Source organism: Centruroides vittatus, unplaced genomic scaffold (genome assembly GCF_030686945.1).
Source record: "Centruroides vittatus isolate TY-2023 unplaced genomic scaffold, ASM3068694v2 contig_955, whole genome shotgun sequence".
Classification (NCBI taxonomy): Eukaryota; Metazoa; Arthropoda; class Arachnida; order Scorpiones; family Buthidae; genus Centruroides; species Centruroides vittatus.
This window is the reverse complement of record NW_027122634.1, coordinates 2,683,044-2,706,426: the sequence shown is the minus strand read 5'-3', so window position 1 is coordinate 2,706,426 and position 23,383 is coordinate 2,683,044. Positions and strand designations below refer to the sequence as shown.

The 23,383-nt window shown below is 29.0% G+C and overlaps 1 protein-coding gene across 1 annotated transcript in view; it reads right to left on the bottom strand.

Annotated features, from left to right (window-relative positions):
- The window catches only part of LOC136985181 (DNA-binding protein RFX7-like), an 85,406-nt gene that overhangs the window by 40,470 nt on the left and 21,553 nt on the right, over positions 1 to 23,383 (bottom strand). Inside the window, exons 2-3 of the mRNA XM_067282392.1 lie at positions 1,918 to 1,951; positions 1,750 to 1,838 (exon numbers count right to left, since the gene is read on the bottom strand). Coding sequence (XP_067138493.1) covers positions 1,750 to 1,838; positions 1,918 to 1,951 — 123 coding nt within the window. The remainder of the gene's footprint in view (positions 1 to 1,749; positions 1,839 to 1,917; positions 1,952 to 23,383) is intronic.

The window sequence follows — 23,383 nt, the reverse complement described above, 5'->3', positions numbered from 1 at the left end:
AAAGTACTTCAGCTAAAAGATGCTGTTAAAGAACTTACTTGAAACTGTCCCAAAGAATTAGAAATTCAAGTTGAAGTGGAGCAGATAAAACAACCGTTACACGATGCAACTCGATTCCCTCTGCTCTTTAATTCTTTACAGTAAAATGCATTTTAAAAAATAATTTGAGATGGTATTTTAATTGAAAAAAGTTCATTTGTCTTTTAAAACTTTGTATTTATTTTCCAACTTCTTCATTATAAACCAAAGAGCTCAGTTTATACAAAGTTAAATTAACTAATATCATAAAATTTAGCATTATTAAAAAGATTATTTAACCCTCATCTTGGCATATAGAGTATTAAGACCTCACTTGGGAATGTGTATTCTTGGGACACATAATGAAAATTAATGTAATTTTTATATTTTTACAGATGCATATGCTTGACTATGATCATATCTTCAATTTTTACATTTTCTCTACTATCTAGCAGTATAAAATAATTGAGAGTTTAAAAAGAAAAAATTTTTATGTATAATTTTTGTAATTTGATCTGTATAATCAAAAAACTAAACTTATCAAATTTCACCTTTCCCTTGTTGACATCAGATTTGTGTTAAATTTTACAAGATTGCTCTGTCAGTAGTGAGTCAAATGACTAACAAATTGTTTTCTTGCACTCAGAGGAATGTTTTCTTTTAAATTCAACAAACAGTGTTGCCAGTAATAAATTCTATAATTTTATTTTTAATTTTCTTGTGAGACAGTTGTACACATTTCAAAAGTCAGATACATAATTTCAAAAATAAACAACACTCAAAATATTACAAAAAATATCAAAATTTGTTGCTGACTGTTTACACAGGAATGTTTTCACAGGAAAATGAACAGCTCAAAAAAATAATGCATGGACCACCAAGAATTCAGCAATTACCAAATAAATGTTTGTGATCACTACTAAATGATATTGCTGCATAATGAACATAAATTTTAATTGTTGCAAAATTGAAGGTATTAAATTTCTTATCATGCTCTGATACTGAGAAAGCTGGGCAATAACACCAAAGTGAGAAAATCATGTTGTCAAAAATAGTTGCGATGGCCCATTTCAAATGAATTGAAATTGTTCTGGTCATTTAAACCAGAAAAAAAAAGTGTAGCATTGTGGTAATGTTGAAATATTCTACATTGTAATTTTATTGAATCACGATTGTTCTGTGCAACAATTGAGAGTACAGCAGTTTCACACTGCGAGAGAATTTACTGCAACTGTTAGTAAGGTATTGTTTTTTTTTTGTAAAATTTCTCTAAAAAAAGAGGTCATAAACTTGAAAACCACTGTAGGAATCGCTTCAGAACATATCAGTTAAGAACTAACACAAAACCCACATTTCAACTGTTATTTATTTTTGAAAAATTCATAGAAAAAAAAAAACACCATGTATTTTCTGGAGACATACACCCCAAGATGAGAGTTAAATAAAGATTATAAAATAACATTCATTATAATAATGGGTTAAGAGATATTGAATAAATTTAGTTAACAATATTAAGACTTTGCAAAGCAATAAAGAATTAATTCAGTATATGAACAGAAAGAAATATAAAATAAATAAATAAAATATTAGATATTCACAAAGTTTAATCTGACAATGGCAGGAAAAAAGCTACATATTTAATTATGCAAAAATGCATATACCAAAATATTAAAACTATACTTTTGTAAGTTTAATATTATGTATATAATATACAAAGCAGTTTTTACTCACTGTTTTAGCACATCATCAACTGGGACACCTGTGGGCAATTGCAGATATAACAGTAACTTCTCAACATCTGATAGCTGCTCCACTTCTTGCTATATTTTATAAACATTTTAATTGTTAAATTTTTATGCTAAAAATTAACTTTGAAAAAAAACAGAACATTTAACATACCAAAATATTAGCTATCTTTTCTTTGACTTCTTCCCTGTCCAATAAAAAATATTGCTATTATAAAAAGTATTATAAAAGCCATTGAAATATATATAAACTTAAATTGAATAAATGTAATTTTAACAACTCTTTTTTATTTCCCAGTGAAATTGATTTGCACTTTAAAAATCCTAATAAAAACATTTATAAGTCATACCCATTTTTGTAATGTATCTATTAAAAATATTCACATCTTTTACATATAAAATTTTAAATATCTATTAAATTAATAAGAAGATAAAATATAAAAGCTTTTCAATAAAATTAATAAAATAATAATTTTATTAATTCTAATGTACAGTACATTGAGAAAATTTTGTGCATCTGTCATTTTATATGATAAAAGATATAATTTTAAAAATTTTAAATGATTACATATACACACAATTTAAAAAATAAGACAAAAAATATAATTTATCATAAAACATAACTTTATAAAATATATTAAAGAAAAATTATTTGTTCAAATTTAATCTTTAAAATTGAAAAACACAGTAAATTGTACTGTATAAATAGTCAATTCTATATATCTTAAATAAAATTTTAATTAAAAAAAATTTTATTTTTATATAATCTGATAGATTACATAATTTTTTTTTATAAGGGATGAAGAGATAATGCATATCAGAAGCTCAACTTTAATATTCATGAAAACTGTTTTGAAAGAACTAGGTTTCATCTTCAATTTCTGTAGCTATATTTTCTCTGAAAAATTAAAAACTGAATATTTTACAATCTGAATTTTTTTAACTTCTGAATTTGAAACAGATGCAAAAGTTTCTTACATCTCAGAAAATACCTCTTATCTTATATACAAAAGAAAATTTTTCAGAGAAAATAATACATAGTATATATTGTATGGCAAATCAGATATAAATTTTCATGAGAAAAAAATTAAGCAAAATATAAATATTTTAAAGTAGAAATATTTAATGTGATATAAAATATCTTTAATTAAAAAATTAAATAATTGTAATATATTTTGGAAGCTTTGGTATTCATCTTTTGACGTAAGAGGATAAGAATATCTAAAAAAGTAAAAATTCTTAATATATAAAAATTAAAAATCGATTTTTACGTTTAAAAATTTATATATAACTTAATCAATTAATTAGAGGATAATGCTGTTTTAATGAATTTGTTTTTGTTATATTAATAGGAAAATAAGATTAAATTTTTACTAAATGATTCATTTATTTTGATATATTTGGCATTATATTCGGGGGGGGGACCACTTAGAAGTCAGGATGGAAATATATTTTAATCAGAATAAATGTGGATGGAATTCAGAATTCTAGCATCGAATTCTCAAGAGATATAAAATTTGAACAAAATAAATCATTAAAAGATTTAAGTTAAATATTTTTTCTGATAATTCTGATTAAAATATTTCCATCCTGACCTCTAGAAAGTATTACCGTATTTTACGAACTATAAGACGCACTTTTTTCTTCGAAAAATTGCCTCCAAAATTCAGGTGCGTCTTATAGGTATTATTTTTTTTAAATTGCTTAAAAATTAAGGTACGTCTTATAGTCTGTAGAGTCTTATAGTCCGTAAAATACAATATGTATTTTTGTTTTGTTTATTTTTTCTGTTTAATTCCAATGAGAATGAAGCTGTTAAATTCTGTAATTAAACTAAAATATGCTTTCGTTTTCAAACTTGGTGTGTGTAGAACTTCTTGCACTTCATCTATTTGTTGTTCATGAGAAATTATGAATTAGAAAAGGTATACTTGTCTCATTTTTTACATTTATTTTATTTTTTTATTGAATAGAATATAATCTGTACAATGAAAATCTTCTTGACTAATTCCACATCAGCTCTTTATAATAAATGATATTCATAAATTCCAATATATGTTTCAGCAAGCGATCTCAATATAAAATTAATTCTGGCAGGAAAACATATATAATTTAAGTCACCTTATCTCTCATACTTCTCTGCTGGCACCACTGTTTACTTAAGAGTCATTAGTTAACAACAAACAATATTTCAATTTGTGCCTTTAATATCTTGCCAGTTAAGTTGTAATTTTAAAGAGATATTCCAAAGTACAGAATAGAACAACAACTTGCTGACGTAGAATTATAACCGACATTTCCAAATTAGTTAATTTAATATAGTCAATTTAGTTCACTAACTTAATTTTGTCAATTTTATATTGAAGCAATTGCTAGACAATTATGTACTGGATTTCATGATCATCAATTTTCTCTCTATTCAAAGAGACATTTTATATATCAAGAGAAAAGAATTCATATAAAAAAAGTTTTAAAATATATATATAAAAAAAGATTGTGTAAAGACATAAAATGTTACAATTTATATTACAAAATAAAAATTAAGTTATAAAAGTCTTAAATTTGTTTATCAGCTATGTAAGTAAGATTCAAATTCAGAGCTTTTGTAATTTTATCAAATTTTTATAAATATTTTGTATGTTTATTTTTTTAATAAGTAAAATCTTTTGTCAGACAGGACTTTTTTAACCTGTTTAAAGCAAGATTTGAATATCATTAATTTTCATTTCTTTTTTTCAGTTTTATTTTCAGCATGTAATACACGAGTGAATTTATATTAAAATTAATATAATTCATTTTTGTTGAATGTATAATATTCTTTTAACTTTGTGATTTGGTAATTTTTATAAAAATCATATCTAATCCAAAAACATTTGTCAAATTAGTTTTCAAAAATGTACTTTTTAGTATTTTTTACATTGTTTTCATATTCTTTATCATCATATTTTTTTCTTTACACATTATATAAAATTTAAACATTTATAAATTTTAAGTAAATTGATTGATCTTTGTATTGATTGTACTCCATAATATGATTTGTTTCTAAAAAACTATAAAACAGGGGGGCGAACCTGTGGCACGTAAGAGAAATCATCTGGCACGTAATGTATCATATGATTTCTGTCCTTTTCAATCATCCTTTCTGTTTATCGCCTGATCATCCTTTTTTCAATCAGATTTTTTACATTTATTTGAATTAAAGCATATTCATTTAATTTCTTTAAATATCATTATTTGAAGTCTAAGACTTTGGCATGCATTAACATCTTTAAAGCTAAGTATGCTTACAATATGGCACACGGTCTCAAAAAGGTTCGCCATCCCTGTTATAAAATTAGTAGTTTCAAAAGTGTTTATATTCAATTTTTTCTGCCTGATTTAATATTTACTTTCTTTTAAGAATTGTTTTAAATGCAAAGAATTGAAACAAAAATGGATATTTATAAAACTAAATTTTTAAGTATTATTATTTCTATATTATTAAATACTTTAAAACATAATTTACTTTCTACTAATTTTTTTAGAAATTTTGTTTTTGGAAGTTTAAAAATATTGAAACTTCCAAAGAAAGTATACAAAGAGCATTATTGTAAGTATATTACATTTAATAAATTTTTACAATTCATTAATTTTCACTTATGTTCTAGATTTATATTCATACATCTGTTAATCTGTTGTAACAACTAAATTTCAAAATTCTTCATTTGCATTCTATATTATGTACAATATATATATATAAAACTTGATTGTTTATAAAAACAAAATTTTTGAATTAACATATGTTTGTAACACATTAAGTTAAATATTTATTAATTCATTTAATGATCTATTTATTTAAATGATCTAGTATTTATATTTTGGTCTTTGATTTTTCACAAAATCACTTACATAAACTGAAGTATTTTGATTAAATATGGTTTAATATTTTTATTTTTTGATAAATATAAAATCAATTATATAATGCAGATCTCTTTAATTCATAATTTAAATTTATATTAAATTTTTTAATTCAAATTTATATACAAGTATCCCTTGTACAACACAGTACAGTACTTCTACAACATAGTTTCACTCTAACATGGTTTGAAAACTGAAGATATCCCCCATACAACACGACTTCTGGTTTCATTCTAACATGGTTTTGGAAATCCTCTGTACAAAATTTCACGATTTTTAATTGGAAACTTCTTTATTAGATATATTTTTTTAAATTCAAGTAAGCAGGTGTTTGTCTCAAATTTGCCTGTGGATTTTATAATATTGAACTTTTCAAATTATTTTGTGCTTTTTGTCAGGTTTACTTTAATGAAAACTGACAGGACAAGGAAGCAAAAATTGCATTAACACTTTCCTATCAACCAGGAGTTGCTGTTGTTGCTTTCAGACTTTAGCCTTTAAGACTGTCATTGTTTTTTCTTTTTATAGATTAATCTTCGTATTTATTAAAGTTTATTTAAGCATTGTTAAGTAAGTGTTATTAAACTTTTTTTAACTGTAGATATTACTTACCTATGACTGATTACTTTATTCATAAAAATGACAAACGAAATACAGTGGTATCTCAGTATTCAAACACAAATTTTGAAAAAAGTTGTTCTGTACTCAACTGAATAAATGCAACCTGCTAGAACAAATTTTTGATTAATAACATATTTTTATTTCATCATCCATAAAAAAATTGTGATAAAAATAAAAAATATGAAAATGTTGCTGATATTTCTGATCAAGATCAAGAAAAAAGCTGAGATGACAATGACACTTTGTAAAAAGAAAATGCGCTCGTTTAACTAAAATTAATATTAACATCATACAGTACTTTTAATTGTGATTGTTAGTTAATTGTTGATTATTAAAACAATTGATAATTTATTTCCAAACATATTTCTCTTAGTAATGAAAAGTATACTTCTGCTAACTTCTGGAATGTAACCTTATGTTTTGCATTAGTCTTTTGTTTTGTATAGCATGGATTTGCATAACATGGCACATTTTCAGAACATAACTACTGTGTTATATGAGGGATACCTGTATTTTATATAAAACTCAAACAAACTAGCATAACATTCTCAAATAACATGAAACAGCATTTTTTTAATTTTTAAATCAGGAATATATGTTTTAAACAATATTCATAATTATCAGTACATAATCAAACAATTTACAGAAAACAGAGAAAATATTAAATTATTATATTTCTGGAATTTACTGGTATTTTTGTCTTATAAAATGCACTTTTTTGATGAAACTATGTCTCGTCTCTAAAATTGCACTGCTGTCAACAGCTGCACACCTTGGAGGTATGAAGGAGTACATATCAGGAGTTGCAATTTGGCACAGAGTATTTGGTACCCAAATCATGTGCACATAAAATAAACCAGACTTGTAGGTAGTTAGGGGACCAAGAACTGGATCAAAATAAAATACAAAATGCTGAGACTGTTTCTACAAACAGACACAAATGCAAGATTTGAGCATACATTGCTTGTGCTCTCCAAGACATAGTCTCATTCCAAGAATGGCTTCGTCATTATATGAAAAATGGAATTTATTCTATAAGCTGAATAAATTTTATATTGTGAAGAATATTTTTCCCCAAAAAAATCAACATGAAAAATGACACATCAATATACTGACATGTCTTATAAGGTGAGAAATATGGTAAACTACTTCAAGCAGAATTTATATTAATGTTAAGATTGGAGAGAAGAAAAGAATGCTGTTGTAATTTTATGCTTTAAATATTGCAATTTATATTTAAGTATGATTTTTTTGTTTATACATAAATATTAAAAATTCTGTGCAAATAAAATCAGTGAAAAAACTATATAATGAAATATATCTAGATAATTAACATTTATATGATAATATTCAAATAATACAATTCACTAATTAACATAATTTCATGAAGATTATTGTATCTAAGATAGAAAAACGTATACTACAAGACATGTAAATTTTCTCCTTCCTTTTTTTATTTGCTGTGTTGCAAGTTTTTATGAAATTAAAACTGCTAAACAGTTATTTAAAAAATCTATTTGTTACTGATCACCTCTAATAAATTTTTTACTATGGTAAATTGACAAATATCAAAATACTAATTGTTAACTTAAAAACAATTATTTTTAAATTAAATAATTCAACATGAAATTGATATTCTTTATCAAGTCATAAAAAAAAATTAAGGTTCACTATAATATAATTCTCCAAAAATTATACAGGTTTACATTACAAGAAGGCTTCAATCATCTACAAATTTATTATGTATGCAAAATTATACAAAATAGAGTAGGAGAAGTGATATAAGTCCTAGTTTTTAGGAGAAATGATACAAGTGCTAGTCAATGGAAAAAAGAAGAAATATAAAGTGTCATAAACTCTCTACAGATTGGAGTTGCTGTATAATTTTGATACATTTGGTACTTGGTGAATGCATTAGCTTTGGATTCATAATCTTCTAAGAAAAATGGAACCTGAAGAAGATCTGAAAAGGGAGGGATCAAAAATGTTAAACTGTTTCTAAGCACATGATATATTGGAGTTACACAAGGGTTCTCAAATGTATATTTATATATAAAGGACAGGTGTCTAATCACATCCCACAGAATAAAACAGCCTTGTCATATGAGAAAAATCCTGTAGATACACTGTATCAATAGTAGTTTTACCAAAAGAAGTGTTCAACCTATACGACAAGTTTTTTTTAATATTCAATGGAGCAGTTTACACACAAAAAAGAGGAGTCCCTATGGGGAGCCCAGTAGCTGGAGACTTATGCAAGATGGTCATCAGCAATTGGAGCAAAAGGTCCTACCGCAGTATCTTCCTATCATCATCTTGTATAAAAGATATATTGACAACATAATCATCTTATGAAAAAATGTACCGGATGTGACGGCATTTGTAGAATCAGTTAATGACAACCCTTATGGCTTGACCGTAGAATTAGAACAGGCTAACAATACAGGTGTCCACTTTTTGGATCTAAACATCATCATCGAAGGATCGTCTATACACACTTCAGTCTACCGTAAACCAGGTACGGCCTCCCTTTACATCCCAGTTGGGTCACATGACCCTTTCCAATACAAGACTGCCGCATTCAACATGTTAATTAAGAGGGCATTTTCGCATTTGTCCACTCCAGCAGCACTGGCCGAATTGGAACATATTAAACACCTAGCGACCATCCACGGGTACCACAAGCTAATTAATAAATTGATTAATCATCACCGTCGCTCCGCACGTGTATCTGCCATCTGCTCACATCACGACAATCAACCTGAAGATAAGACACGGATCTCCATCACATATAATCCGTACATGGCTTCGTTATATAAGGGGATTGCCAACAAACGCCGTATTAAGATCACATACAGAAGATGTTCCACCATCTTGGACATTCTCCGTAACGGGAAAGATTCCGCCGATCCCAACAGACTTCCAGGTGTTTACTCTATACCTCTTAAGGATCACAGGTGTGACGAAACCTTGTTTATATCGGTTCAACCAAACGATCATTGGGAATCAGAATACGTGAGCACAATGCAGATATTCTACATGGGAGGAAGGAACTCTATGGCTCTCTCAACTTACGTGGCCGATCCTGACATCAAGGCAGCCCTCAACCAAGCGAGGCTCATCATCACTTCACCTCACCCTGAACACTTGAGGTGGTTGGAGGCTATCTCCATTTACAAATCTAGCCGCGCCACCACCTGCATAAACTATAAAGAAGAGCTCAATTTGTCCATCGCCTGGCAGGCCCTCATCGACACAGACCTTTAATCATCATCTACCCGCACTGAATGAGCATGTCCGATCAACCAGCTGTAACGTGAAGTGTTTGATTTTGTTTAAAAATATTTTTGGATCTGCGTTCCATCGTTTTTTTATTGTCTAAAGAAGAACTTCCAAAGTTCGAAAACGTTAACGACGTTTTTCGTTTCCAACACCGGTAAGTGGTTCCTGTACATGTGGTTTATATGACAAGTTTTTATCCATTTACCCATTGTAGTGAATACCTAAAAATTATTGTTAATTTTCTGAAATGAAAGTAACAATTTTAATTTATAATGAAAATATATCTTGTCCTATTCAATTGTTGTACTTCTTAAATCTCACACTTGACAAATATAGGACTTATCAAACAGGATGTGTGTTTAAAAGAGCATGGCAAAATTAATCACTTTAAACTATTGTTTTAGTATGAATTTTGGGTCTAAATACCTTGTCGGCTCTTGACAATTATTTAAAAACTGGTGTTGAATAAGGTTACAAAAAAAATATATTTTTAGTTTAATATTGACACTTAAAAGATGTATTTAGTACTCGGCATGTGATATTATATATATGATATGAAATTAAAAACAAAAAATTAAAACCAAAACGAATTTACCCAGGAGGGAGAATTTACTGCAGTAATATTAAAATTGGCATTTTTTCCAAACCATCATTGCTGAGGTAATACATTTAGAGTCTAAAATGTTTTATCAATAAACAGAAATACTAGAGAACTATTTCATGCTAAACTCACTAATTTTCCCTATTTTTCTAAGTCTTTTGAATCTTAATTAATTTCTAAGTGGTGACAATGACTTACTGAACAATTTTGCAGGACCCAGCCTCTTTTCTAAAGTTTGTATGGCGTGGATCTTTTTTATGCTAAACCAATGGAATCATACAGTACCTTGGTTTAATGGATCATTAGAAAAATGACATGTCTGCAGAACTTATAACCTGGGTTGCCTGGAGGGCAATGCAAACAGTGCAACTGCACAAAGCCCCACAATCCTGCATGATCCAACTCTTGCAAAATTTAAAAATTGATCATTTCATTATTCACTAATTTTCACTAGTCTATTTAACAGATGGTATGTTTACCACACATCTTTATCTCAACACTGAAGAATATTAATATTAATAAACTCTTCAAACCTGTTACTGGTGCGCTCTCCTACTTTTACACCACTGCCACAAATTAAATATCTCGTTACTAATGTTTTCGAACCACAACCGTCTTCCTCAAGTAATTTTTGAATTTCCAATGGAATGCTGATCGTAGAAAACAAAATTCGAACATCAGAACTTTCGAATGCACGCTTCTGGTTTACGTCTTTCTCAGTCATGCGGTATGTTTACCATTAAAATATTATTTCGTTTTTTTTTTTCCAGAAAATAAAATATTTCTATTTGACTATACATACATAGATAAGTCTAGTTGATTTTGATTTGCCTCTTCACACACTGTACAAGGCAATAACAATTCCACTGGCAAAGTGGACCTTTCCTTTAGGCTACCATTCACCGCAAAATGTAAAATAGTTAAAAAAGTCCTCTAGCGGTGGCACAGCACAATTAAAATTAATAATTACATTTAATAAAAATTGCAGAGACCAATATGACATTTCCAGAAAATAAAATGTTTCTATTTTTATTAAATGTAATTATTAATTTTAATTGTGCTGTGCCACTGCTACAGGACTTTTTTAACTATTTTACATTTTGCAGCAAATGGTAGCCTAAAGGAAAGGTCGACTTCGCCAGTGGAATTGTTATTGCCTCATACAGCATGTGAAGGGACAAATCAACTAGACTCATCTATGTATGTATAGTCAAATACAAATATTTTATTTTCTGGAAATGTCATATTGGTCCCAGCAATTTTTATTAAATATTATTTTGTTGTTTGAAACTTCTTTTTTTTAATATTAAAAGGCCCTGCATGACAACTTTACACCACCCCCTGCTTTTTCTCCAATTGACCCTGTTTATAACCATAGAAAATTCCAAACTACATTAACAGTGACTTAGAATTCTGTTTCAAGTAGGATACTGCATATTTTTATACAATTTGTCTATGTAAAACAAAACAAAATATTATTATTTATTTTTGTTATTATTAAATTAAGTCTTCCTCGTCCTTGAACTCTCAAACGGCTTTATTTCATAGCTAACAAAGAAAATAAAAGTTGTTTTACTAAATTCAAAATTACATTTACATTTTTAAAGATGCAACTTCGATAATTTTCTGAACAGGAGTTTACTTTCTGAAGTTTTGCTGCAGGGTCCAAGATTATCCCTTATGCATGCATCATAGTTTGTATATAGTTTGAAATGTAGGGTTTAATAAATTTTCTTAAAATTCAATTATAAACTACTTTTGGATGTCCATCTTTGCTGTGTGAAAATATTGGATTTTTTCCATCCATGGTTGAATTATCTTGCATGGACAAAACAACACCACAACTGGCTAGAGAATAAAAGATGGTAGAACCTACTTCAATTACTTTTTCTAGCTGTAGCAAAAATACAATAAATTCTGGCTTTGGGTATATAAGTCCCTGATGATCATTTCAATTTGTTAGACTCATAAAAAGGGACAGGAATCTTCAGTGATCCAATTATATCCAAACAGCCAGAACAATCAATATTTTCTTCTACAACATTAAATACCACCAATGTTACAGAATAAATATTGGTCTGTATAATGTTACAAGGTCTGGTTGCAAGCACAATTCATCAATTGACACATTTTTGATTTATTTGAAGTATAAAATGGCACAGAAAAATGCACCACTGTAAATTAATCTTATAAAAACAGCAAAAATCACTAAGAAAAATAAATAATGTTAAATAATCAGTCGAATAATACTGAAAAAATTAATAATTCTCACTCACATCATGCTAGTCTCAGTGCAGGGAATAGGCCGTACAGCAATGCTGCTCTGTGACAAAAATTTGCAAAATGCCACTAGGCCCAACACACCAGTTAAGAGCAATGGCTAGGCTATTTTATTCTGTGGGCAGTGGTCTAATGAAAAAACTAAAATGTCTTCACTTTTCATTGTGTCCAAATCATCAGGAACAATGGTCTTCTGTTGCAGAATGACTTTTTATTAGAGGATTTTTATTTTGCATATTTTTATAGAAGCATAGCATCTAATAAAAAATTGTCTCTGCAATGTTGTTCCTAGTGATTGGACATGGTGAAAAGTGAAGACAATCTAGTTTCTTCTACATACTTTATTGTTTAAATATCTTCAACAATTTTCAATTGATCAAGTACAGGGTTATTCAAAAAGGATGGTGCAAAAGCAAGATTGATTTGTTATCTGAAATAATATACAAAATTTACAGACTTTCAAATTACCTTACATGCTTGTGTGCAAGGAACAACTTTAAAAAATGTTCTTCACCATTTGTGTTCGATTTTTCAAAAAGTAGAATTCTGTTCTCTGTGTATGATAATGCTGCCTGAAGAGAACAGTTATATACTGTTGAAAATACTCACTTAAGTAAATCTTTTTTATAATGACAATAGACAGTTAACTGCAGAGCTATACAAGGTTAGTGTGACGTATTTGTATTTATTATTGCTTTGTTCATCGGATGAATTTAATAGACAGTTATGTTGTTAATTCTGCATCATTGCTTGGCATGAAATGTCTTTACATTTTATAACTATTTTTGCACCATTCTTTTTGAATAACCCTGTATAGAATGTGGAAGATATCGTCTTATTCCTTAACTGAAAAAAATTTAAATTTAGCCAATCAACTTCATAATGACATGTATCTACTGTATTTATCAGAAAGAGAATGTTAACATCAGAAATGAAAGAAATGGCAAAGTCTCAGAATCACACTATTTCTGTTTAATTCGTGATCTCATGCATAATTACATTGGAAATTCTTCATAGTGTAGAAGATTAATATACCGAGGTATATTATTTTTGTGAGATTGGTATAAATTGAGGACTTCACAAAGAAATTTACAGGAATTTAACACGTTTATTTATATATATATACACCGAGTATCAATTAACTTATATCTATATATTATAAGGGTTAATCATACGATTAATTAATTACAAGATTTCGGTCCTTCCGACAATTGGAGAAAATTAACGCTCAAAAATGAGTATGTAATCTCACGATAATTATACGACATGTACCTCCATCTTCCTGGTGCAGAACGGGTGACCTTTCTCGTTCACGATCCTTCCTTTGTCTTCCTAATATCGTATACGTCCAAATGTCCGAAGCGCCAGTTGAAGGGAAAAATGTCTCTTCTCAGTTCTTACATTCCCTTTTATACCTCCCTCCATCCGGGGAATTTCTCTATCACGTGACACAGGGTAAACCAATCGGCAGAGCGTATCTGCATGACGCGATACATGGTGAAAACCCGACACGGTTAACGGAATACAAAAAAATCACAAAGCAATACATAAATCAAACACAATAGTTGCGTAGCACTACAATAGTATCTAAAATTTTTGCTAATTATTATTTCATTAATTAATATTATTACATCCAAAAGTCTTAATAATTAATTTTTAGATGTTTGAATGTTAATTTTTAGATGTTTGAATCCAATCTTAACAATGTCATCTAATAAATTAAAGTAATGAAAAAATTTTTAAATAACTTTTTTTTTCATTATTTTCTTTTCCAAAGAATTTAAATAATTTACATACAATAAGTTAATGCTTAATCCTGTTACTATTTTAGTAGTTAATAAACTGTACTACTTTCAATATAAGTTATAATAATAATAATAATAAAAAAGTCAAAAATGAGGGTAAAATTAATTTCTACACAGCAAAACAATTCAGAGTTATTAAATATGTAACTACATTAATTACTAAATTACTACTTTCTCCAACAATTAGCTATCAAAATGATAATTATAATAATTTTGCATGATAATTTAAATTCTAAATATCAAGGTCAATTTCAGTTTTCACAGTTCATTCCTATTAAAAATATATTTTGTTTAGTCTAACAAAACTAAAATATGGTATTGTAAAGTACTAACATATTATAATTTAACATGTTTTATCATATAATAATAAGTCATTTCTTACATATTATAAAATATTTATAATCAAAAACTTCCTTTTTCAGATCTATTTATTATTTTCTCCCAAATTAATCTATTCATTATTTATCAAATAAGAAGTATTCAAAAACTATGGCATAATATAATAGATTAAAAACACTTATGATTGTTTATCAAATAAATTGCAATTTCATTTCTCAAGAACACCTATCAACAAATCAGGACAACCTCATGGTCAAACTGCTGTCAATTGACAAAAGTCCTTCAGTAGTTTTGAACATTCATTAAAACATTTGGAAAATGATTAAAACAAGGCTACAGAAAATGATTTTAAGAAATGTTTCACACACATTAATTTAAATATAGACATGTTTATTTTGAACTAAAGGTACAGGTACATATATATGTATTTTATTAACCATCTTCTATATATATTATGATCCCAAATAATCTTATCCAATTAAAAATTTCATCAGGTTTAGATAATTAACTAAATACAAAACATTATGCATATTAATTCTGTAAAAAATCTACCTTGAAGAAAATTATATTATAATATATAAAATAAAGAACAAAACATTTTCTGTTATCATTCATAATTTATCAAAAATTTTTAAATAAAAACAATTCATTATTAATTTAAAATCAATCAATAATGGCAATGAAAATAGAAATAACATAAAAATGATTCATTTAAATATAATATACACACAAAACAATAAAAGATTATTATTCTATACAAAAACACTTTCAATCAATCAATCAATTTTGTCAAATGAAAAATACAAATGTACAAAATGAAAAATACCCAAGAAATATATACTGTATATGTTTATCTTTTACGTGTGTTATTCATTTAATTTATATGTATGTGTTCAGGAAAGTGAACATTCATTATCAATTTTGTTTAATTTTAATTTCTAAATATTGTAAATCTTGTTAAATAAATTATTCATAAAATTTTAAATATCACTCTCTCTTCATTTATTTGTAAAACATGAATTTTGAAAATTCTAATTAGTTTAAATTTTATATTCAAATTTGTCACAAATTAATTAATAATGAAAAATATTTTCAAAAAGTTTCAAAAACTTTGAACTCCAATAACTCAGTTGTTTGTTTTTATGCATGACATTGATATAATTAAAAATTACATAATTTTTAAATGATGCCAATAAAATTATTTGTCACTTTTAATTCATAGAAAATAATAATAATATATTTTTTAAAAATGCCTTAAATTAAAAAATTTATTAATTTGATTAATTTATTCACTTTTATTGTTATATTTTGCTTATTATACTGAATCATCACAACATAATCATTATTAAATGAATGAATAAATGTAGCATGGAAAAATGAATAAATTATATTTTAAATGATGTAATAAACTGTATAACCATCCTATAAATTTATTGATATTATTTATAACATGAATGAATATATATATACCAAATGATTGCTGGATTACATCAAACTATAATTATGTTACTAATTTTAATTAAATGCATATAATATATACAAATACATAATGTGCATATTAAAAAACAAAGTGTGTGTATGTACTTATGTATGGACATACAGTTTGCTGTTTTATGTAAAATTCAATTTTAATATTTATCTAATAATTAGGAATAACCTCAAATTAAACTCAAATTCAGTAAAAAACATAATATTTACCCAAAAACAATGGTTTTCAATAGCCTCCAGCTATCATCAAGTTCTGGTATAGTGTTAGAGAATAGAACAGTGGTTCTTAACCGGTAGTCCGTGGACCACTGGTGGTCCCTGAAAGCACCCGAAGTGGTCCCTGAAGTCATCCTAAAATTATTAAATAAATGACGACGAGTTCTGTCAGTTCAAATTTCAAATACATTTTGCTTATTTAGTAGATTTTTTTGCACAACTAAATAAATTGAACCTTCAACTGCAAAGTTCAGGAAATATGAAATTGGAAGGCACTAGCAATATATTTGCATTTGAAGATAAAATCAGTGCGTTTATTGCTAAAATTGACCTATTGATCAGCAAAGTTGAAAGAGAGAATTTTTCTACGTTTGATACATTGAACCCTATTATTGATGTTCAGTGTGCTGAGATTCCCACCAGTGGCCGAGCGGTTCTGTTGCTAAACACTGGGAGTTTGGTCGCGGGTTCCCACCGCGTTCGGACAGGGTGGCCACGTGGAGTTTTCCGGGTTTTCTCCACGTTTGTAACACCTGAATAGGGGCCAGTTTCGTTTAAAAGACCTCCGGAAGGCATTATTCCCACGCATAACATTGCGTCCCAGAGACGGCAACGGGAAACCTCTCTGGGTTTAACTTTCCCTAGTAAATACCTTGGTGCGTTATTAACCTTACTAACCTGCGCCAGGTGTCGCCGTAGTCCAGTAAGGATATAGAAGGCACAGAGAAGAAGTGTGCTGAGATTAAAGGACAAATACAAAAGAACATTGCATTCCATTTGCAAAACTTGAAAAATGAATTCAATCGCTATTTTCCTGACTGCAAGGACAAAGGTATTCGGAAACTGATCCGCAATCCTTTCATAGCCAAAATTTCTGAGGTGCTGGATGAAACACAAGAAGAGTTAATTGAAATGCAACACGATAGTAACTGCAAGGATACTTTTGAGACAGGAATTAATCTTGAAGATTTTTGGAGCCAAAAAGCTATTGCTTCCTCTAAAATTCGAGAAATCGCTTTACGGTACCTAACTTTATTTTCAACCACATATTTATGCGAGCAAGGATTCTCAGTGCTTTTGATAATTAAAAATAAACATCGAAATCAGTTGGATGCCAGAGCTGACATGCTTTGACAGGCTTTGAGTAGCACTGAACAAAGAATCCAGCAGTTGGTAAACACTATGCAGTTACAAAAATTGCACTAAAATAATATAATTAATGTAACATTTTCGCAAATAATATAATACTCTTGGTTCCGAATAATTTTGTACGTGTTTAATTTATAGAACAACCTTATAAGCACTTATATTACTGCCAAACAGCTCGTGGTCCATGGCAAGAGAAAAATTTTGATAAATGGTCCCTTATCACTAAAAGGTTAAGAACCACTGGAATAGAACATAACTTTGAATACCAATCTTTAAATGATGGTGAAGTATAGTCTGATTGGTTGTTGCTGTAGTGGTATATAAATTAAAACTGGTTCTTCATCATCATAGTTCTTCACATGGACCTCAAAGGATCTCTAGGCCTAAAGGTGTCTGTATCTTTAAATGTTACTTAGATCCAAATATATAATTGAGCATCTTTGGCAATGAGAGTTCACAGTCACCTATGAGCTTTCACAATAGAAATTGCATTATCCCACTCGATATTTCAGAGATCATCTCAAAATTGGGCAAAGTATGTTCCGAGACAATCTCTGAAATATCGAGTGGAATAATGCAATTTCTATTGTGAAAGCTCATAGGTGACAGTGAACTCTCATTGCCAAATATGCTCGATTATATATTTGAATCTAAGTAACATTTAAAGTTGGCACTAGAAGTAAGAATATGAGCAATTACTTAAAAAAATTAGAAGTGTTGGTTTGTATCTTTAAAATTAAATTGCCACATTTTGCTTATGAGCTCCATATATTTCTAATATTTTAAAGTGTTTGAGAAATGGAAGCTCTCTGGCTGGATGGTAAGAAAAATGTGATGATTAATTTTAAAGATCGGTGTTTGAAATTACATTCTATTTTCGAATATTACACCAAAACTTGATGACAATAGCTGAAGGCTATTGAAAATGTTTGTTTTTGGGTAAATATTGTGTTTTACTAGATTTGGTTTTAATATGACATCATTTGTAATTTATCCTGTTGTGGTGGTGGTTAATTATTAGTAATTTAATTATTGTTTATGGATAAATAGAAATAAGTTTCATTTCCTTATTTTTAAAATCAGTTATAAAAGTCATTCAAATGAAACGTAGACTACAGTACAGTTGGCAGAATATGAGTAGTTTGGCAATGGCAATACACTCATAACAGACTTCCATCTGTGATTGAATGATTGTGCTTACACATAGATACCCATAGTGTTCAGATAGTGGTCCCAATGATTGAAAGTTTCCACATACCTTCTGAAAAGAAGTTGGTGGCTTGAACTATTCCTCTATCACAGCATGGACTTCTTGAACATCTTGATTGGAGGTGAAATGGCATCCTTTAAAGCCTTTTTCAGCAACCTGAAAATGAAAAAGTCACAGGAAGAGAGATCTGGACTGTAAGGAAGGTGAACAAGGATCTCCCAGCAGAAACATTGCAGGATGTTCATTATTGCAAGTGCAATGTGAAGTTTAGTATTGTTGTGAAGCAGGAACAACTTTTCCAAGCACAGGCTTTTAATGACTTTGCAAAGTGCTTCTATGGTTGCACAGTATTATGTAACATTAGTTGTCTCATCCTGTCTCAGCCATTCCAACAACAAAAGTCCACTCTCAACAAAGAAGACTGAGCATAACTTTGCCAGCTGTTGCCAATGACTATTTTTTGTGTGGCTGGAGTGAAGAAAATTGTTACCATTCCATGCTCATCCACTGGATGCTGGGTCAAAATGGTTGTACTAGGTCTCATCAACTGCTACAATTTGGGACAGGAATGCAGTTCCTGCTTGTGTTTATGAATATGATGTTGCAGAGATTCCCATATGCACAGATTTTTGTTATTCTAAAGAAAATTCATACCTTTCTCACACTTTCCAACAGCAATTGTTTAATAAACAAACATTTTTAGCCATATTCAGGAGCTTGCATCAGGTTAACCTTATTATTGTTGAGTACTTTGTATACAGTTGGGTTGTTGCATTTATATGCTAAGCTGGCATTTAATTGTTTGGCTATATTCTTCTATGTTGTACTCAATCTGGGAGTGTAGTCAACTACTATGCATTTATAATTTTGTGTTTTTGTTTGTAGTTGCATTCTTATGTTCCTAGCCTGTATCTTTTTAGGGTTCTCTTCTATGATATGTGCTAATGTAAGTATTAATTTACAACTGTAACCATGCTCTATCGAGATATGTTTCATACATTCTAATCCTTGCATAGTGCCTTTGATACTAGAGCATTGCATGTAGGCTCTTTTCATTTGTGCTCTGTATGCCACCGCTTTATAAATATAGGGATCATTAGATGCTAATGGTATGAAAAGAGGTTTATGTTGATTAAGTTTGTAGTATACATTGGTAAACATGTGGCTGTTCTTGAATAGAATATGGAGGTCTAGGAAGTTAGCATCAATGTCATTTTCCTGCTCTAGCTTTAATGTAAAGCTGTACAGATAGAATATTATAGAAATTCAATGGCAATGTATGTTAGGTTTAGATCTCTGTATGATTAAGATATCATCAACATAGCATATGTATAATATAATATTTAGGTCTACTTGTTTTAAATTTTGCTTTCTAATGCCCTCACTATCATTTTACATAAGTCACCTGAAAGTGAGTTACCCATTGGAACACCTCTGTTCTGCAGATAAGTTTGTTAAAGGTGAATAATAATGTGTAATACATTTCTTCACCTTTGTGTGCTAAGAGTTGTCAGTGGTAAACTCGCAAGGGTGGCACTTTCTGAAAGAGGAAATCTTAGAGTGCAAAAGCACAGTACAGCTCTAGCACAATATGCATGTGAACAAGGGTTGTCTCCACAATGTTTTAAAATGCGCATTCAATAACCATAAACTAAGAGCCACGAAGACATTTGAAATATTTGCTACAACACTTGAAGCGTGCAATGCCATAAGGTTGTAAATGCCATTTTTCTCAAAATACGTTTTATTGAAGAAATGAATTTTAAATGCAATGTTTTTTCCTACAAAAAAACATTGTGGCGATAGTGGCACTCTAAGTGGCTATATTTCGAAGATGAATTTATGTGCAAGTCATAACGTTTTAAGTGCCAAAGTGCAAGCCACATGACTTTTGGCATGTAAAATATTACGGTTTACATTTACATCATTTTGTTGTTCCAATTTGTAACGCAGTGAGTTTTTTATCCAGAACTGGATAACTGAATGCCAGTTTATTAATAGTTAACCTGTATCACCTTATTATTTGATATTTCAAAATGATATTTGGACTTCCATTAATCTTTCAAATTTGAAGTTTTTAAATACATTTTAACTTTTATTACACTAAATTAATACCTTATTGTTTATATTTTCCTTTATTTATCATAATTATATTACAATTGATAAAGATCACAGCCCAGTTCAAGTACCAAAACTGTGGGCCCAACATTGTTGAAGCCAGGAAGCAGTCACTAATAGATTATTGCTAGTTTTTAATGTTAAAATTGATATTGAATTTGTAAATTGTGTTTAATAATTTAAATGTAAGTTTTTGGTATTTAAAACTGTTTTTCAGCTGTAGAAACATTACTTTTATGATTGCAATTGGTTTTGCCATTTACAACTTTATGCACTTGCACAATTTTGGCATTTACAACTTTATGGCTCTAACCCTGTTTTTAAACTTTTTTTGTTTCCTTACCATCATACTTAGATGTTTGAAATTAAACCCAATGTTTTATTCCAAAGTGTAAATTGTTAAAATAATTTTTATAGCATTTGATTAAAGTTTGTTCATTAGAAAAAGTGTTTTTTCTCTCTCCTGAAAAGTTTGTTTTTTGGCATTTACAACATTATGGCATTGCACGCTTCACTTATAGATTCTTTACTGTTAATACAGCTTTCTTTATTCATATCCATGGCATGGCAATCTATAATAGATAACCCTTTAAAAAACAGCAGCAACCAATAATACATGCAATAATATAAATCTACATTTAGCCAGAGGTTTTTTCCTTGCTTTTATTGTTTATTAGAGGCATTTGTAATATTTTTGTTTGTATTTGTTTGGTTAGTTTGTTAAAACTATATTAATATTTACATAAATGTAGTATATATTAATTTCAAAAACAATGACATCAAAAAAAATTAGTGATCTTCCAAACTTCAAACCTGCTCTATATGTTTGATTTTGTATTAGCTTAACTTGACACAGACACCTGAATGTGGCCAAAAATGTTTGTTTATTAAACAGTTACTGTTGGAAAGTGTGAGAAAGATGTGAATTTTCTTTATTGTATGATAGTTCCAGCTTATGGATTCAATAAATTTTTGTTTTTCTGTTAGATGCTGCATCACTCATTCAGCACATACCTTCTAGTATCTCAATCAATGAGGGTTGCCGGACATGGTCCCAATACTCACATTGAAGTTCACTGCAAGCCCATAGATCTCATGGTGGAACAGCAGTTTTCTTTATAATAAAATGGAGAAAACACTGAGATCGGTGTTATATGTATGTTTTTTTTAAATGTACATATAACACTGATCTCAGTGTTTTCTCCATTTTATTATACAGTATTTGGCGTGAAAATCAACCCATTGATCATAGTTTTCTTTACTCTACTGCAGCCAGGTTTTCCTCTGTGATCATGACATGCACCTGACCCAGTCTTGGGCAGTGCTCCATGCTGCCAAAACAAACTCTGTAACCTTTTAAACATTGTACTGCATTTTAAACAGGTGTCCTTGTAAACTCTTTGCATGAATTTAAAAGATTTCCAATAGTTCCTTGTCTTCCTTACACAGAAATTGAATCACAGCTTGTTGGGCACGCTTGGACATGTCCATAATACACCAATGTTGGAAAAGCATCTCCTTTAACACAGAGAAGCAACATGTCAACTGAGCACAAGTGCTGCAGCATATCCTTGGAATAATCATTATTATTTTAACATTTTTCATATAACTAATTTTATAGTTATTACATTATTTGATATGTACAGTAGAATCTCATTTTAACAGATCATGGAACAATGGATTTCTTGGAATAATGGATTCTTTTCCCAGGTTCTACCAAATTAATGTAACTTTACCTCATTTTAGCAGATTCATAATTCAGAATAAAAGATATTTTTCTAGCCCCATCTATTGTAAACTTCATGTTTTTCCAACATTTAGTTAACAGTCAGGTGTTTCTAGGAATTTATAAAGAGTTCGATAATGGACTTATTAGCTGACATCTGGGATATGTAGTATTACAGAATTGTTCAAAGAGAGTCAATGGGTTTCATATACATCCAGATCAAGTAATTTAAAAATTTGTTAAAATACAACTCCCTTATCTGTAATGTTAAATAAACAATTTAACATTTACTATTTCATATTATAAAATTGTTACACAGATATTTCACATAAGTAGAATAAGATTTTATTATCTTATTACAAAGATGCTTCTTTACTTTAACATTATGCCCTCTATTATGTCATACCATACTTTATTGATTTGCATACCTTCTGATATATTAATGACTTTTGCCATTGTTCGGGTGTAAAACACATCTTTTGGTACAGGTTAATCCTTTTTTCTTAAACTTTTGTCAGGTGAGGTTTCTTTTCTTTGGCTGCTTTATAACCAATCTCCTTCAAATAATTGTAAACTGTTGTTTTTGAAATTGGTTTTCCAATCAAAGATTTCAATTCTTATGACATCTGTTGCAAGCTTGCATGTCTACTTTGTTTTATAATTTTTCAAGTGCTGATTTATGTCATTTTTGAAGTATATTTACCAGAGCATTTTTCAACATTTAAACTTCCAGTTTCATTAAATTTTTTCCACTGTAGACTGCAAATAATTCACTTTCTTCTTTATTTCTTGTTGCTTAATATTTTCATGTAAATCAATAATTTTGGCTCTTTGATCCAGGCTTAATTGTTTTCTTGCCCTTGGTATTCACTCTGCTTTTGTGACAAA